General features: G+C 41.1%; 1 protein-coding gene across 38 annotated transcripts in view; it reads right to left on the reverse strand.

Annotated features, from left to right (window-relative positions):
- Nucleotides 1-451: 451 nt before the first annotated feature.
- The window catches only part of Sorbs2 (sorbin and SH3 domain containing 2), a 90236-nt gene continuing 72623 nt past the window's right edge, over nucleotides 452-18064 (reverse strand). For 28 of the 38 annotated variants that reach the window (XM_048455649.3, XM_048455657.3, XM_048455654.3 and 25 more), the window contains 3 exons: nucleotides 9997-10046; nucleotides 4653-4759; nucleotides 452-2635 (listed from right to left, as the gene is read on the reverse strand). In XM_048455649.3, the coding sequence (XP_048311606.3) occupies nucleotides 2574-2635; nucleotides 4653-4759; nucleotides 9997-10046 (219 nt within the window). In that variant the 3' untranslated portion in view covers nucleotides 452-2573. Of the gene's footprint in view, nucleotides 2636-4652; nucleotides 4760-9996; nucleotides 10047-10677; nucleotides 10768-14425; nucleotides 14525-17417; nucleotides 17613-18064 lie in introns of all 38 variants that reach the window. The other 10 variants (XM_087900762.1, XM_085680246.2, XM_085680247.2 and 7 more) reach the window with 4 other exon arrangements.

Below are 18064 nucleotides of genomic sequence, written 5' to 3' on the forward strand. Positions count from 1 at the left end.
ACATATGGATGAAGAAGGGACTGAGATGATTTTAGAAAGAACCCAAGTCCCAGTGGTAACTTTTTGTTATTTGTGTGGCAGAAAGGATGATCCCTCTGTAGCAGTTTTGAAATTCACTCAGAGATCAGTGATGGTAAAGTTCTTCAGGAGAAGCATTTGAAAGTTCCAAGACAGGTGTTCATAACTTGCAATATTTGTAACTGACTTCTTGGTTTGAGGCAGAGATCTTTTGAGATATGTTACTTTGGCCGAGGAGCAATATTTAAGCAAAGAGAGTTTAGCAAGGGAGCTTTGGTGATTTATTTTTAAAATTCTCCTCTGAGTTGATGCAAACATATATTCCTCTATTCATGTGTCAAGGGACCATAGGCCAAATGTTTTCAGTTATTTTTTTAACTAATACCATGGAATAAGACACAGAGTTTACATAAATGCCAAAGAAAAGTAGAAGTACTTTCAAGCAAAATTTATTAGGTATCTACTCAAGAAAAACACAACGACCTTTGCTTTGTAAGAATTCAAAGTCAATCACCTGAAAGACAGGTATGAATATTTTTCCCTTTTAAAATCAGATACAGAGAGTAGAAACAGCAAATTTTCTTAAATAGAACAGGCAGCAGAGTTGAAGGTTTGTTTTCATAAATGGTGTGAAAAAGAAGTAGTCATTCAGCAGCAAAGCTGCTCATGGCTGGCTGACTGCCAATCCCAAGTTTTCCTAATAGAAAGCTGGTCATGAACTGGAGAGTAAAGTGAACTTCTCAAAGGTGTTTTTATCCCTACCCCCTTAGTGATGTAGCCAGTATCTATGTGCATTTCAGGGTGGATACAAAGATCTTTCCAATTCATAGAATTTTGTGTTGATGTTATCTTCCAGATTCATCCTAGTCTGTGATCTGTGAAGATAGCCTAAAGGGAGACCTGCCGGAAGAGTTTAAACTCAGTTTAAGTGCAGGATAAAGACCAAGTTGGGAAATCCCCATTTTCTGAACAAGTAAATAGTCTGTACAAAAGAAAAGAACAAACATATATATATACAAAATGCTAGAGTCTACATGTTGTGTGAGATCAAGCATTGTCCACTGAGGAAAGCCATAAAAAGTTTTGTCTATAAGGTGCTAAAGGTTCAAAGACGAACAGATCTTATGCAAATTCATTCAAAATACAAAGCTAAGTCTCAGAGTATGTGGAACACAGGCACTGTGAATCCATTAAATCTTTCAGGTTTGGTATCATTTTGTAGAACTGTTTGGGGGCAGGAAATACAACCTGAATGATTTAACCATTATTTCTAAAACTGCCTCATTATTTCTAGGAAGCATTTTACACACACCAGAAAAATCAGGCTCAACATATATATTCCTGTCTGCAAATGGAGTCAGGATTCTGGGTTTCATAGAAGAAAAATAATTATTGTAGTAAAAATAATTGTATTGATCACAGTCCTTGCTAAAGCCAGCCTTAACACTCAGGATGCTCCTGAAGTACTCTATAAAATAATGTGGGATTCTTTTACATTTCCATAAAATGTACAACATAGCATATGATTTATATGTCCTTATGTGTAAGTGTACACGCAGTGAAACCCACCTATGGGTGTTAACTTTCATCTCTTTGCCTCTCCTACTAACACTGCTTTTGAAGTTTTACAGATAAATAAAACACTAAGAGCTCATTGTTCATGATGCTGATGATTACATTTTAATATAAAACAGCAATGCAAATTTACAACACGATTTGTCCCGCAGTGTGGCTAAACCTTCATGATAGTTATGGTAGTGACCAACGGCTTCTGAATCACTCACACTGTTTGCACTTCTAATAAGTACACAAAAAATGGGCAGGATAAGACTCCTCGGTGAAAACTTAATGCAATCAGCAGAAATCAGAGCCATCCCAGTTAACCTTCCTACTCGCTCTAGATTTTATAAATCACTGTGCATAAAACAATATATAATAAGTGCAGGCAAACAATAGCTGAAGTGTAGTTGTTATACAGTGAAAACCAGGGCACTAGGCAAACTCGTGAAAGGAAAACACACTGCCAAGCTGAGGGTGAAAATGCAAACCACCGCATTTCAGAAAGCAGTCTCTGGTTTCTGAGGACAGAACACCACCTAGAGAGGGGGAGATACAGCTGTGATGAGACTAGCCAGCCTCCTATAGAGTCTCTTTTCTTTCTTCCTTTCTTCTTTTCTTTCTTTCTTTCTTTCTTTCTTTCTTTCTTTCTTTCTTTCTTTCTTTCTTTCTTTCTTTCTTTCTTTTTCTCTCCTCTTTTTTTTCTGCCTTAACTCTTCCACTCTTTTTAAGTATGATGACCTTCATTCTGATTGCATACACAGAGATTTTAAAGTTCAGGGCAGAAAGCAGGAAACCGCATTGATGCGGGTGTAAGTTTGCCACCTTTCCCTAAGGCTCACAGCGGCAGTTGCTGCTGGTGATTTGGTGGCGGCAGGTGGAGATGGTATTGGCCTTGGGAAACCATAAGGCATGGCAGCGGCAGGCCTGCTGGGATGTTCCAGGTGAGCTGTGCGGATGTGTGGCGGAAATGGGGAGTAATTAAGGAAGAAGGCGATTCACAGCCTCTTGACATAGTTTCCGGGGAAAGTCCCAAAGAATTTGGTTCTTCTCGAAGTTCCTGAAAACAGAAGCAACAAATGAAAAGGTGTGTAACAGCAATGAAATGTCAGGTACTACTAGGTCTGCTTGAGGAATTCCCTTCTCTAAGGGTTCACTGAGAGAGCAAGCCCTAAATAGTTTGGGAAGAAGCATAGAGAACTCACTTGAGGACAGGAAAAAGAGAAAGCAGGCAGGCTAATTGTCTTGCCTGATGTCATCATTGTTACATTTGCATAAGGGATCAATTTGTATCACACGGAGCTGCTACGGGAGGAAGCCCAGCCTCCCAGTCTAGAGAGACGACAACTGGGCAGGGAGCTGGGTGGCAGGACTCAGATCCCCACAATGCCAAACAAGGCGTAACAGGCAACTGTGAGGCTTGCAGTGGACGAGATGAGAGTACCGGATGCTCACAAGGGTAAGGGCTGCTTCGGGAGCAGGAGGCTTCCTCTGTAGTGCCACACGGCCACTACATGGACATTGCCATTGTCACAAGTGTTTTAATCTCACGTTTAGTGCTACCTCACTCACAAAGAAAGCACAGTTACACTTCTTAACAAAATATAGACTTCTGAGCAATTTAAAAATCACATTTTTTTTTTCAAAGTAGAAGATTGGCTGCCCCTCCCGTGGGCATGTGGGCTGGAATTCAGCCACTGAGAATGGCTTCTAACAAGGGCAGTTGCGTGCACACATGGCTATTCTTATTGTCTCCTTTGTCTCAGATGCCACAGTTCCTTGGATAATTCCTATAAAGTCTATACAATAAGTCTTTTGTATTTTACAATAGAAGGTTGGGTAGGGCCGCTAAAATTTCATTTCTCATTAACATTCTATAATTTACTGGCTTGTTTACAACCCCTGAAAATCATCTATTCTCTTCTTGTGTGTGGAGATTAAGGGAAATAATAGCATCTAAGACTTGTGTCTGCCCACGTGACCTCAGTTCTTTCCTTTCCTTGCCGCTGCTGGACGAGTCTAAAGAAGGATTCCATTCCCACATTTTTATTCTATGTGTATGGGGGTTTGCCTAGATGCCTGTCTATGCTTCACATGTACACAGTGCTTACTGAGGTCAGAACGGGTGTCAGATGTCCCTGGAACTGGAGTCATGGACAGTTAATAGCCACCGTATGGGTGCTGAGAGTGGAGCCCAGGTCATCCTAACTCTCTCCAGACTCTCCAGCCCTCCCACCACGTTTCCCTATCATCTCTTTCCTTTGTGTCTGGGTGGATACTTCAGGATTTTCTTAGAAGACCTCATGTCGTCTCCTCCTCATCTCCTTGCTCTTCTGCTTCCTTCACCTCTCTTTCTGTTCTGGGCACCGGACAGTGGAGCAGTGGCGGATGGAAGCATGTACTCCATGGCTGAGCTTCCAATCTCTGAGACAGTAAACCTGGGCTTGCCTTTGAAGCAGTGACAAAGGTAGTTTTCGTGTCAACTAAATGAAGCTCAGGAAGACCCCTAGACTTTTAGGACTGGCTATATCAGTCTTAGCAAATTGGTTAGCTTCCTTTTCCTCTCGCTCCCCATCAAATAACATTTCCCCTGTTACAGCTAACATTTTCTATCGAACAGAGCAAAAATATTTCCTACATGGGAATATTTGGTGTTTTTTGCAATTATCATTATCACATCAGCCATTGCTAGTTGGTGCTATTTAAAGAAATTTTCCTAGTTGGGTTGGAAATTAGACTAGCAGAAAATCACATATCCCCGCTGCAGTAAATGCTGCATTTTATTAAAATGCAGTGACTTTGGGATGCATAGTACACCATGAATTCAAAGAGATATTGACATGTGCAGTGGACTACAACAAGTGAGCAAATTTAAACAAACAAGGAAACAGTCAGATGTGTCTAGAATGAATGACGGAACAGTCAGACATGTCTAAAGTGAAGGACGGAACAGTCAGACGTGTCTAGAGTGAATGACGGAACAGTCAGGCGTGTCTAGAGTGAATGATGGAACAGTCAGACGTGTCTAGAGTGAAGGACGGAACAGTCAGACGTGTCTAGAGTGAACGAGCACATACCCACGAACCATCCGTCATCACACTTCTCCATGACATCCACGACGTCGCTCTCCCTGAGCTCCAGCTCGTCTTCATTCCTAGGAGTATAGTTATACAGAGCCTGAAACCTTAAACAGGACAGATGGGCGTGTTTAATTCATTTCATACTGCCATCAAGTTATAGAAGTTAGTGTAACAGTCATTTCAGCTCTAACATGTCTATTTCTACATTCTAATCTGCCGTGTTAGGCATGTTCACTCTCTGCTAAGCACGTGAAGCCAACAGAGACATCCAGAGTCTCATGGGAATCAGGCCACTTTAGCCATACTTCAAAATGTACCATGAAAAATATTCAGAAAAGATTATAATATTCACAAGTCAGGCAAAAGCATTATGATATTTGTAGGCCAGACCTGCATTTCAGTTATCTAGACATACAATGTTTGTCATTCAGGTACAACATAGCAATATAGAATAATATTGACATAAATGGTATTTGTATTGTACAGCCCATTTAGAGGGATCACAGTTACCTAGCCATAACCATAAACAAACAATGAAGGCCCGGAAAAGGAGTTCTCAAGTGGTTTTAAACTGAGTTGTGAAAAATGTTTCCGAAACACATCTTGTTTAATTTTTTAAAACTTTTTATTTTATTTATTTTGTTTGTATTTTCTATGTAGCTTTGGAGCCTGTCTTGGAACTCACTCTGTAGATCAGGCTGGCCTCGAACTCCCAGAGATGTGCCTGTCTCTGCCTCCCAAGAGCTAGGATTAAAAGCTTGCACCACCATTTTGTAAATGATGTGGGAACTATTATAAATGGAAGACTATATACTTATCACAGGAAATCCTTTAAAGATTAGTTTTATAATCTGAATCAGGATGTGAAGTGTGAAGACTTCATGCAATTTGCTTATGACCTTGAATCATTGGTGAGACTGTATGTGCGGTCATCCCTGACTTGGCTCAACTAATAGGTCACGCTCTTTAAAAAATGCGTCTGGGAAAAACTGTGGTTGAGCTAAAGAGTCTCCTTTCAAATAGCCATATGAGAGAAAGAATTACAAAGATAACACCACCATTTTCTTTTCCTTGTCTGAACTCAAATAGAGAGATGGTGACGTTGAGCTGTAATGTGTTTGAATACTGAATCCATTTGACATTGACTTTTGTGACTACTAAATTTTGTGACTATTAGAATAGACCAGCACTTGGGAAAGTAAAGATTGACATTTTACAGGCTAAGAAGGCTGGGTAGAATTTGGTATGTTAGTGGGAAATTTTCATGAGATCACTCGTCTGTCACATAGGATTAAGAGGACTGGTAAATATGTTTTCATTGCTTTTTATAACATATTGTGCAAATGTAAGAAAACAATAACAGCATTCTGAGGCACTTTGGATTTATTTTGGGCCACCATTAAAAAGTAGGTGATACTGAATTCTACTTTGGAACAAGAATGCTTTATTTCTAATTACTTTATCAAGTCAGAAACATCATATTTTGGCAGAATATCCTGGTGCTTGAATTCAAACATTGTGCTATAAATGTGCACTAACTTCACTGGCTCCCTCTCTGTTCCTGAGTGTCTCCTGATCATGGGATACAGATAAAGTTGGCTGCTGCAGGGATTTGTAGGAAACAGCTTTGCCTTTCTGTAAAAACCATCACCTTCTCTAGCCTGGTACCCAACCCTGAAACTAGAAGGAACTAGAGATTCCTTTCCTAGTTAATAATGTTCCCTTCTAGTAGGTAATATTAGCCATTTTTATTCTTTGCTCCCTTTGCAGTCCTCTGAGGTCTTTTGTTGGGAAAAGCTTCAGCTTCTGGTCACAGAGAGAAACAGAAGCAGACCCTAGATGTGGCAGGAAAGCCTGGCAGGGGCCACCTCCCGAGGATGTTTGCCTGGGGCCAGCCTTAGGAGAAGAGGAAAACCATTTTGTCATTCACGTGTTGTTTAGCGTCTGAGGCGGTTGGGAAGAGAATGGTGAAATTTTGGATGTTCACAAGGAAGGGGATTTCAGCAAGTCCCTTTGTCCATTCTTGAGCTTGAGGGACACGGTCATCCCTGGCTGCTATGATGATGTATGTAGTCTGCGCAGTCCCTTTGGGAAAGTGGATTCTCTCTTAGCTTCTCAACCTCTAGCCTTACTGAGGCCTATCTCCAACACTGACAGGCCTACCTAAGGCCGCAAACTATTGCTGCTGGAAGACGCTGAGGGTCCCCAGAGCTAACAAACTCGAATTGGCATGGACTCCCAGCTCATTTTCATATAATGCAAGCCAAGTTTGCTTGTCAGAATTTATTTACCATAGCAGTTTAATTAGATCACACTCAAAAAAAATGTTTTTATGGAAATAAAAACAAACCTTCCTGGGAATCCTTCTACCTCTGCTGGTTTTCAAAATCAGTGTTGCATGACAGAAAATGCAGCCCAATTAGAATTTTTTTAAAAAATGCTGCTCTGAAATATATTGGTAATACGGGGTCAGGATTGCCTGAAAAATCAATTTATCATTTCAAAGTGCCAAGCCAAACTCCAAACTATAGCCTTCACCTTCTAATGTCCCTAAACTGAACTGTAATGTGGCGTAGGTTTCTACTTTTGCTTCCCAAAGTATTTTTATAAATATATGCAATTAGCTAACTTTCCACAGTCCCTCCAATCAAGGCAGCAGTGAAACATAGATTTGATAAAGAATGACATCGAAAGCAAGGCTTGAAAGTGTATTATTCTTCCTGCCTGTGGGCTCTGTGACATTAGAAGAGCCCAGTGATGCCAGCTGCGTGTGACACAGCGAACTACAGGAGCACAACTTGTTCCTAGGCCTCAAACACTGTTTAATAGAACACATCAGCAATGGCAATGTCATCCCCTAGACAGCTCTAGAGAATATTTTTTTGTGATGTGATCCTATCGCCGTTTGCACATGTTAAAGAGCAACAGACGCATCATTACAAGTCATTCTTAAGGTTTTCCAGTTAGGCGAGGTGTTTCAGTGACTGGTACTTCTAACCTAGTCTGTTTGGGACAAAGACGTCTTCAGAGGCACGCCTTCCTGGCCACACTGTGAGAGGCACTTTCAGAGAGTGATGTGTTCTGAAAAGCCTGTTTCTAACCATGAAGAACAAGGAGGGACTAGTGGTGCGGAAAACACCAGTTCCACACCAGGGCCTGCTCACAAAGAGCCTTTGGTCAGCATTGTCTCTCACCAAGTGAGTAGAGCTTGGGCAGAAGGCTTAGGAGCCAATAGGGAGTGGATATCCTCAGAGTAACCTTGTAAGAGACAAATGGGACTCTTAAAGGCAATGCGTGATTCTTGCAGGTTGATTTCACGTATGTGCAGGAAGGAACCTTTGAAAGGACACGGTCTTGCTGTGGTGGAAACGATATCATGTGTCTGAACAGCAGCAAGTGCTTTAATACTGCTATTTTCAAATGACATTTTGAAGCATGGGTTATCATTTTGATATAGATGTGAATTTTTTAATTTGCATTGGTATGGATCTTGGTCTATTGATACAAATTTTTAAGTCAGTCTTGTTATATGTATATTTCTGTTCTTGATTAAGGTATTGCGATTGTGCAGTTCATTTAAAAATGTATTGTATAATTGGGAAATACAGGTTAATAGTCAAGCTTGTAGTCATGTTAGTTAGTTTTTCTAGATGTACAGAGATGTATTTCAGATGGATAGATATTCTTCAGATCTTTCAAAGACAGCAGAATATGGCATTTAAAATGTTTTAATAACTTAGGACTTTTCATGACAATGAGACACATCTGCTCCTGGCAGCAGCAATCTACTTCAAGAGGATGATGGGCACTAAAGAGGCTCCTCATGGAGTTTGTTAGCCATTTGGGCAGGAAACTGCTCTTGCCTGGACTGTTTTATGTTATGCTGTATAAACTGGACATGCATGACCCCACAGAATAATGACTGCTGAAGATGCCTAAAGAAGGTGAGACAGTCCTTCAGGGTTCCTGCTTCATGAAAGAGTCTACCAGACATTCTGCAGGACACAGAAGAAAGTGACTGACAAACTGCCAATATAGGTATAACTATTTTTGAAATTTCCTGGTTCATGGAAAAATCTGCTGAATATTCTGGGCCTATAGGCTGAAGATGGGTGCCTGCAAAGTTACAGAAGAACTTTGGGTGGCTGTCTAGGCAGCAAGATGTCTCTGTCAATTCTAGAGTTTTGGAAGTTGCTTACAATGCACTTCCTGTTTACTTTGGTAATATTATATTCTTCTAGAGTCTTTGATGGAGTTGAAAAATAGATAGTTATAGTTTTGCTTATTTATGATAAAAGGTAAAGTAGATATAAATATTGTAACTGTAATTCTAGCTTGATAACTGTTTTGCTGTATGTAATCTTGCTATGTTAAAATTAAAAACCTTTTTTATTTAGACAGAAAAGGGGAGGCAATGTGGGATTCCCCCCTGCATGCTGTGAATACCATTGATTAATAAAGAAGCTGCGTTGGCCCTATAGACAGGGCAGAATAGAGCTAGGCGGGAAAACTCAACTGAATGCTGGGAGAAAGATGGTGGAGTTAGGGAAAAACCATGTAGCCATCACTGGGGACAGATGCCTCCACTGGAGCCTGGTAAAGCTTTGCCGGTAGTGGTGATGCACAGGTTAATGGGGATGGGTTAGTTTAGGATATAAGAGTTAGCCAGAAATATGCTTAAGCTATTGGCCAAACAGTATTGCAAATAATATAGTTTCTAAGTGTTTATTACAGAACTGAGCAGGACAGAAACCTCCACCAACACCATACTACCGAAGCAGAGCTTAGGTATATTTTTGAGGTATACTTAAGAAAAACAATGTTAGGGCATTGTTTGTCTGTCTTTAAAGTTGTGGTTACCATTTATACAGCATGTAAGGAAGAGATGGATTTATAAATTGCAGGAGTCATCATAACACCGGAAAGTTTCTCTTTGCTATTTATTCATTTTATGTGTGTAAGTGTTTTGCTTGCATGTATAAGCTGCACCCTGTGAGTGCCTGGTACTCATGGAGGCTAAGAGAAGCTGTTGGATCCCCTGGAACTCGAGTTACAGGTGTTTGTGAGCCCCCATGTGGTTGCCAAGAATTGAACCTAGGTGCCCTGGAAGAGCAGCCAGTGCTCTTAACAGCTGAGCCATCTCCCTAGTCCTCTTGCTTTCATTTAAGCATTAGCCCGATCTCATTGATAAAACAGAATGATGTCTCTTGTTCTGGACATCTCATGGTCACTGTTCAACCCCTTTCACTTCCAGAGCCCTACTGTCCTCTGTCTGGATGCCTGTCGTCCATCTCATGGGCCAAGGTTAGTCTTTGATTTAGAAGATAGGGAGAATACTTACGGTTCCCCCTGACCTTGAATGTCGTCATGAGTGAACACAGAACGATGTGGCTGAAAGGAAACGGTTTTCAGTGTCATCAGGGTTTGAACAGGTATCACTAACAGGTAATTTGGGTAATAGCATGGTAACTTTCTTGACATTTAATATTTCCTGTTGTAAAAAACCAAGAGGAAGGAAAAACAATCCACCAAAATTAAGGGTTTCGATGTGCTTAATAGTTAAAAGTATTTTGAAGGGTGCTTTCAATCAGAATACCCAAGGTCCAAACTTTGGAACACATCCACAATCTGGTCTCTCCAAGCTTTAAGGGAAAGTTGAGTCCCATTGATTTTTCCAAGGTCAGGAATATGGCAAGAACAAAGACATCAAATCACAGCAGGGAGGCTGGACCCCTTCACTCAACCTCACTCTCTAGCACTCTTTCAGACAAGCAGAAGGAAGACACATCTAGCAAAAACCACATTCGCTCCGAGCTTTTCCTTCGCAGACAACATTGCCACATAGGTACAGATGGGAGAAAGTCAACAGCCAGACATCCCATGCTGCATTTGAGTTTCAATTCTCTGCTCTCAACGGGGTCAGGGTCGGGGCAGCGAAGCACATGCAGTTTTTCAAAAGGGAATACAGAGAACTTTAAGAATAATGCAACGGACAATATCCAGGTAACATATAATGCTTTACCTTAGAAGAGAAATATTGGTAGAAATCCCCAGTGCACTGAACTCTCAAAAGAGTTTCCTTTCTTTTTAAACTAAGCATCAAGACCAGTATCTGTAATAGATACTTATAATATTGGAAATGACAAGCCTCAGCATCCTGTATAGCCACACAAACACTTCAGAGAATGAAACTTAGCACATTTGTTGGATACGGAAACTTAGTGCAATTTACATTGATTGTCTGCAGGTCATGTTTTCAGGAAATAGATGCATTGGACCCACTACATTTCAAACATTTTCTGCTAAATGATAGCTATCTGCTGAGATAAGAAGTCTGATAATAACAGAATTTAGTTGTTATTATAGCTGTGTCTTCCGACATCAGGACCGGAGCTTGGATACACATAGTTATTACTGATTATCATAACCTAGAAAGATTTCCCCTGGAATTGTCCATAGAAACTTCTGGTCCAAGGAGGGGTAGGGAGCCCTGAAGATCCCTTCAGTATGAGTCTGTTGATCAGGCCCCTTCCTAAATTTATCTCCCATCTTCCAATCCATGTTGTCTGGTTAGTGCAGATTAAGTATTTTCACTATGAAAACTTTAAGCTTTAAGTCTATTAATTGATAGCATTTATTAATAGCATCCCTAGAGTTTTTTTCAATAAAAAACTAAGCATAGAATGCATAAATCTAAACCTAAAGAGTGGATGAGAATTACTGTCTGCATGAATGATTTACTCCTATAAATCGGTATAAAATTCCCAACAGTATTTAAAATTGTAAGTGATATTATTAAATATAAAATATTAAAAGTATAAATTATATTATTTTTAAGGATAATGAAGACTACGCCGGTACATTGCCACACTTTTAATCTCAGTACTCTGGTGGCAGAGGCAGCCAGATTTTAGTGAGTTCAAGTCCAGCCTATAAAGGTTACATAGGGAATGCCAGTCTAAAAAAAAAAAAAAAAATGAAGGCCAAACTGTCTTCTAAACATTTTTTTTAGATTTTTAATTAAAGAGATCATTAATCAATTTAAATATATGAAGAATCAAGTGTATGTCATCTATATGTATGTGTTACATTTCTAGCTCCTTTCTATTTCCCTGTTAAGTTAAAAATTGAATACCACTTTCAATCAACCTGTTAGTTAACTTAATCTACATGTGAAGGTTACCGTCCATTATTTAGCATTATCATTGGGACCGTACTTGCTCAGTACCTTTGAGTCTTCAGCCTCCAAAATTATTTAAATGAATTGTTTCTTTGGCAGTTAGGAAAGCTGGTTGTAGCTCCGAGTGTGGGCAGGGGTCATTTAATTCCTGGGGTGTGAGCCAGCAAATCCCTGGCTTTTAATTGTCTTTCAGAATGCGCCTTATCTTGCTTCCCATCCTCCCAATCTTGCCCCCACCTCCTGAATCATCAGTTTCCCCATAGCATCCAGTTTCTCAGGGTAGAATAAGCCTTGATTTTATCACAGAGACACTGTGTAATCTCATAAAATCATGACTTCTGAAAACATGTAAAAGCCCTTCTTTAATAGAAACCTTCCCTGGATGAGCTGATAACTGGAGGCCTGTTTCTTAGGAGAGTTGTGTAATTCCAGTATTGAGTTCATGTCTTTTACAAGGTCTCCGCCGCTAGAGGAATAGCGTGTTAATGGTCATTCATGAATGTGTACTCGCTGCTGTTTGGGGCACTGCCTGCTATGGACCTAGGACTTTCAGCTCAGATTCCTCATCTTCCATTCAGTGAGACAGGATGAAATGAATCCTGTCCCCTCACGGAGCCCAGAAAGCAATAGATCTCTCGCCTGATAGTTTTCCTTTGCCATGTAAGGATTCCTCTCCTCAATCTTATGCACAGAGCAGTCAGTAAATAAGCCAATTATTACGTATCTTAGTCATGTGAAAACCCAGGGTGGCGACAACTCATCCTCACTCTGCGCGTTGGTTAAATCCTAACCCAAAAGACACTGGATGGTTTGCTATGGCAAATTCATGACAAAAAAGGGATGGAAGGACATAGCCCCGCGTTGAATGAGGTATTATGACAGACTAGATGGACTAACGTGGTTAAAGTCAGCATCTGTATTTTGTCTTTAGTACAGAGGTTTGTGTTTCCTGTGGGTGTTCAAGCAAAGTGCTTCCCAATGCTCCTTGCTACTGAGTCTGCACTCTATTGCCACCTAATGGTAAGCAGTGGGAGTGACACGTTAAAAGTTGTTTTTGCCTTTAACCCTGCTAATTAATTGTGAAAAGATTTTCTGAAGCCCATGGGGTAATTTGAAGTAGATAACGATCTGTTTTTCCTACCATGCGGTTCCCTTTCCAGCATTCTCAATTCTCTAGAAGAAATGACTTGCTAGCTGCCAGTGTTTAAGGCTAGTATCCACCTCTATTTTAACGGCTCAGGCATTTCCATAACACACTTCTGAGGTAAATATAGAACAATATACGCTTATAGTATTTGGAGCGGCTTACCCAGACCATGAGTTTAAGAAGGCAGTTTCCAAGTTAACAGGTCACCATTACCATACAGGACATTTTGAGCAAGAATATACTATGGTTATCTTTCCTCGGGCTACAAGAGCTAGTTCCAGGACAGGCTCCAAAGCTACAGAGAAACCCTGTCTTGAAAAAACAATCAACCCCCTCCGCCTTCCACAAATTTATAAGATGGGAATATGTGTAAAAAAAAAAACCAAAAAACAAAAAACCTCAGGGTGACGCAAAGCATGTCAACTTATCCATGGGAACTTATGGATGAGATCCATCAATTTTTGTAAAACAAACTTACTCTGTCTGCTCCTGTCTGTCCCCTCTCTCCCCTCTATCCCCAAGTTTATGTGTTAGTTCTTGAAGGCTGTTCAGTGGAGACTTAAGGTTCTCCACAACAAGCTGGCATTTCCTTCTCCCTATAGCAACACAAGTCCCCTCCCACAATAGGCAAAGCAACAAGTACAGAATGCCTTACGTAGAAAACATTATGTGCATTTCTGTAACGGATAAAGGAACGCTAAAAAATTCAGTCCAGAGAACTTGAAGTGCAGAGCAGAGGTGTGCGGCAGGCCAGCCAAAGCTAAATCAGGGTTCATTAACTTAGACTTGGTGAAAGGAACCCTGAGGTATGCATCTGTGGAAATCCCCACATTCTTTGGCTGCCTCCCCCAGAACTCGAGGTGCCATTTAGAATCTATCCACTTGTTCTGCAGCTATCACAGAACTGAATAGTTAAACAGGAGGCAACTGACCTCAAAGTTCAATCAAAGTTGCGAGGGAATTTGGAGCAGGCAGGCTCCAGAGAACAGCATTACAGGGAGCGGCGTGGCCAGAATGTGGCCTGTATCTCCCGAACAACAGAATATTTGGGAATGGCTCACAGTTTAAAATAAACTCATGGCAACCAAGAGACACTGGAGCTAACATGGCCAGGAGCAGGTGAGCTCAGTGGGCAACGGGTAACGCTTTAGTTCTCCGCACTAAAAGCAAGGACTGACAGGGAGCAACTGAGTACAGAAAGGAGACAGATGTAGGAAACAACACACACTGCGCCCTTGTTTGTGTAGTGAGTGCCATTTTGGATTTGAGAAACTTGACACATACGGCAGGGGAGCACAGAACCCATAGCCCCTCAGCTACTGGTCATGACATCTCAGGGGACTCTTCCCCAGCCTCATTTTACTACCCAGTGACAGCAAAGTCACCTAAGGAAGGGCCAAGGTGGCCAGGATGGCTGCTGCAAGTGGGGGTATCCGACCCTACCCTGTGGGAGCTGCTGACGGGTGAACTGCTGGACCTCTTAGACATCACTGGGCTATGAGGCGGCTTACCCGGGACAAATGTCTTGCTTTTTAAATCAGCCTAGAAAAGCCATAAGAAGTGGGTTAGTTCTCATCTTCAGGATGTGGCCTGTGGGAGGAACCTTCTTGGTTGGCTGTTTTCCATGCACACACAGCATGCCAAGCTCATGAATACTAGCCGAGCGGGAAGGGTGAACAGTCTGCATAATGGCTCTATAGAGCTTCCATCCTCAGGGCTCAGCCGCTGCTCTGTTAGGAGACTTCCCAGAGACGAAAAGACATGGAGGGGGAAGCTGGTAGGAGAACGTGTCTGAATGTAATGTAGGTGGCTCAGAACACACATCGGAAATATTACCTCCCTATTAAGAGAATACTTAATAACTGCATCTAAAACACTCTCCAGCCCGTCTGTTTACTTTGGTTTACTTTGCATTTACCAAGTGGCAAGCAGGAACAAACAAGGCGAGATAAGAGAAAATTTGACCCAATGCCTATCACGTTTTATGGAAATCTTTAGGCTTTTAAGAGGCAAAAATGTTCTAACAAATTCCTAAGAAGAAAATGATTTGGGGAGTGGAATGGGGGGAAGATGGGAGGTAGTGAAATATAGTCAAGTACTGTGTATTGCCTGACTCCAGCTTCTTTTGGTATTCTCTCAAAGCAAGATCTTCACTATGACAGTGAACAGGCGAATCTTCACATGGGTTAGCTTAATTTTTCTTTCCAGGGCAGTCCTAGCAATGGAGGGTCTAGATTTTGACTAGACTTAAGAGAATGTTAGTAAGACTAAGAATACTTTCAAGTAAAAGCTTGGGCTCTCGCTTCGACTAAATTTCCTGGTCACTAGTGGGCACTCTGCAGTCTCTTGGGACGGTATATGGCTGTCATGCTCATCGAAGGTTGTGGAAGAGGGTTTTTCTGTTCCCCTCTATCCATTTCTGTTTATGTCTTCACTCATGCACATGGTCGTTGAGAGCAGACCACTGTTCCTAACCTTCCTTGTACCTAGCTGTGTTCATGCGGCATTTCTAAAAGAGGAAACAGATTTTGAAACTGTCCTGGTTCCTAATACCTGTGGAATCACCATGTTAGCATGGGATGTGCTCTCTCTCTCTCTCTCTCTCTCTCTCTCTCTCTCTCTCTCTTCCTCTATCTCTCTCAATTTCTCTCATTCATGTGAGTTAAAGAATAGTTGATAATGGGTTAATAAAAACGTTACTATAATGATTTTGGTTATACTGTGTTAAAATATTATTTTTCTTTTGCGTCGATGCTTTCTTTCCTCGTGATGAATGTGAGACCTGAGACTAAATCAGTTTGTTTTCATATTTACAGCTGCAGATAGATGTGTTCGGTCAGCTTATATTCTTCTTATGAGTATGAGATAGATTCACAAGGTTTAGAAAACTCAGTGAGGGATTAATGGTCAACATTTGTTCCTAAATATGAGCTAAATACAAGAAACAAAGTTAGTTTTCCTGAAATTAGTCATTTCATGTAGATATTAAAATATTCTTTTAAAATAATGTTATTGTGAATGCTTCTAGTCTCCCATATTATTCTAGACACATTAATCCCAAAAGACTATATGAAATAATCTTATCTCTTATAATAGAGAAAAACCCCTTTATATTTTAGTTTTTCCTTTGGTACTATAATGATGAGTTCAACATATCTCTAAGTTGGAGAGGTGAGAGTCTAGGGCAGTGGTTCTAAACCTGTGGGTCACGACCCCTTTGGGAGTTGCCTATCAGATGCCCTACATATCAGATATTTACACTGCGATTTATAACAGTAGCAAAATTACAGTTATGAGTAGCAACGAAAATAATATTGTGGTTGGGGATCACCACAACACGAGGAACTGTATTAAAGGGGCACAGGGTTAGGAAGGTTGAGAACTGCTGCTCTAGAAGTACTTTCTCATGGGCTGATTAAGCTTTACATTGGTTTTAAAATAGAGCCACAGAGAGAAGGGTAAAGTAGCATTATAGTTCTTAAAAGGATTTAATTGTGCTTCAGTTGCTAAGATAAAAACTCAGAGCGGAGAGAATCGGTCCTTAGGCTATGTTATTCTTTCCTCCTAAGATCTCTTTTCACACCTAGGGTGGCATCACATAGGTGGGCTGTGTTGTTGGATGGTGATGAGGATTCTGAAGACTAGTGAGGATGATGGAGATCCAACTGGTGCTTACTGCTACTGAAATGTAGTTGCATCCGGGATTTAACTCTTTTCTTATCTACGGAGGCCCTTGCGTCCCTTCCAAAGGATGAAGTCTGAGGATGAGCTGTTGTTTGAAGTCTAATGGGAAAGATTTTGACTTCCCTCTTACTCTAGAATCAAAACTTTTCTGTGCTAGATTGATTTCATCTTGACTTGTTAGTATTACTTTCTAAGACCAATCACTCATTTCAAAGTGGTACCCTAGGGATAGTTAAGTACTAGCTGGCCTGTGGGACTGCACTGTATTAGAAATGGATGCTTTGTGGTCTGCACCAAAGAATCATCCTTGGTGTATCCCATGGAAGAGCGGGGGTCCAGACAAGTGATGTCGAGGATCACCCTGTTCTTGGACTCTGAACATGCTGATGGGTGAAATGATGGGAAGCATCCTGTCTACTGAGAAGTGACCAGAGTTGATAAGCACTGAGCCTGTGCCTCTGAACGTGATGACCCCTAAGCTGACTCGAAGCTTGATACAGGATCTCACGGTTACCTTTGATTTAAGAAGTAAGTTTTAGGGTTTCCTTCTCAGTATGGGTGTAGTTGCTATGTGGATTTGTCTCTTAAATTATGGGATGGAGGCCATGCTGATGATGTTAAAAGTTAGCAGTCACAGTTTGCATAACTTTTTAGACCTTGTAAGACGTCATGAATCTAAATGCACACACCTACTGGAAAGGCATCGTGGAAAGGCATGCAATAAATTGAACCACACTCAAGATGCAGTTACCTTTGGTTCTGGTGAACTTATCTCCTGTTGATGAGGGTATTTGGGAAGGAGAGGAGGTGAGGAGGCCTGGGTTGGCTGAAAGCACTCACAGGCCTGGTCAGAGATAGAGGCCAGAGAAGAATGACATGGAGGGGAAGGAGACAGATAGCTGGGGAAAGGCGTGGCAGTTCCATCTCCCGAAGCAAATGAAGGTGGCTTAAATGTTGAGGAAAGACAAGATGTGATTATGACCGTGTTCAGATGAAGGGACCTGGTCCTCAGAGAGTACCTTTCATGTCTAATAGCTGAAAAGGTCATAAAAATATCTCGGGGAAAGTAGTATTAATGTATTCTTGCTTTGAAAGCACTGACTTAGCCCGTGGAATTTTAATTTCAGAATCTCAATGGGTATGATTTGGGGACTGTGGGTGGTTGGAGATAACAGTGTTCCATTAGTCTTGTCTGAGAGGCCTTTCTTTCCCCCTTCAACATGACGGCAGTAAAGCTCCTAAGACTCTGCAATGACACCTAACTTACCCTTCAAGTTGGTTAAAGTAAGGTAAACAGTCACACAGCTAGGGAGTCGGGACCTCTTTGAGCATAGCACGAGATGTTTGCTGGGCTCACCTCAGTAGGATAAATGCCATGCCTAGGATACTATCTGAAAT

The sequence above is a fragment of the Myodes glareolus genome, chromosome 23 (assembly GCF_982192425.1).
Source record: "Myodes glareolus chromosome 23, mMyoGla1.1, whole genome shotgun sequence".
NCBI classification, from domain to species: Eukaryota; Metazoa; Chordata; class Mammalia; order Rodentia; family Cricetidae; genus Myodes; species Myodes glareolus.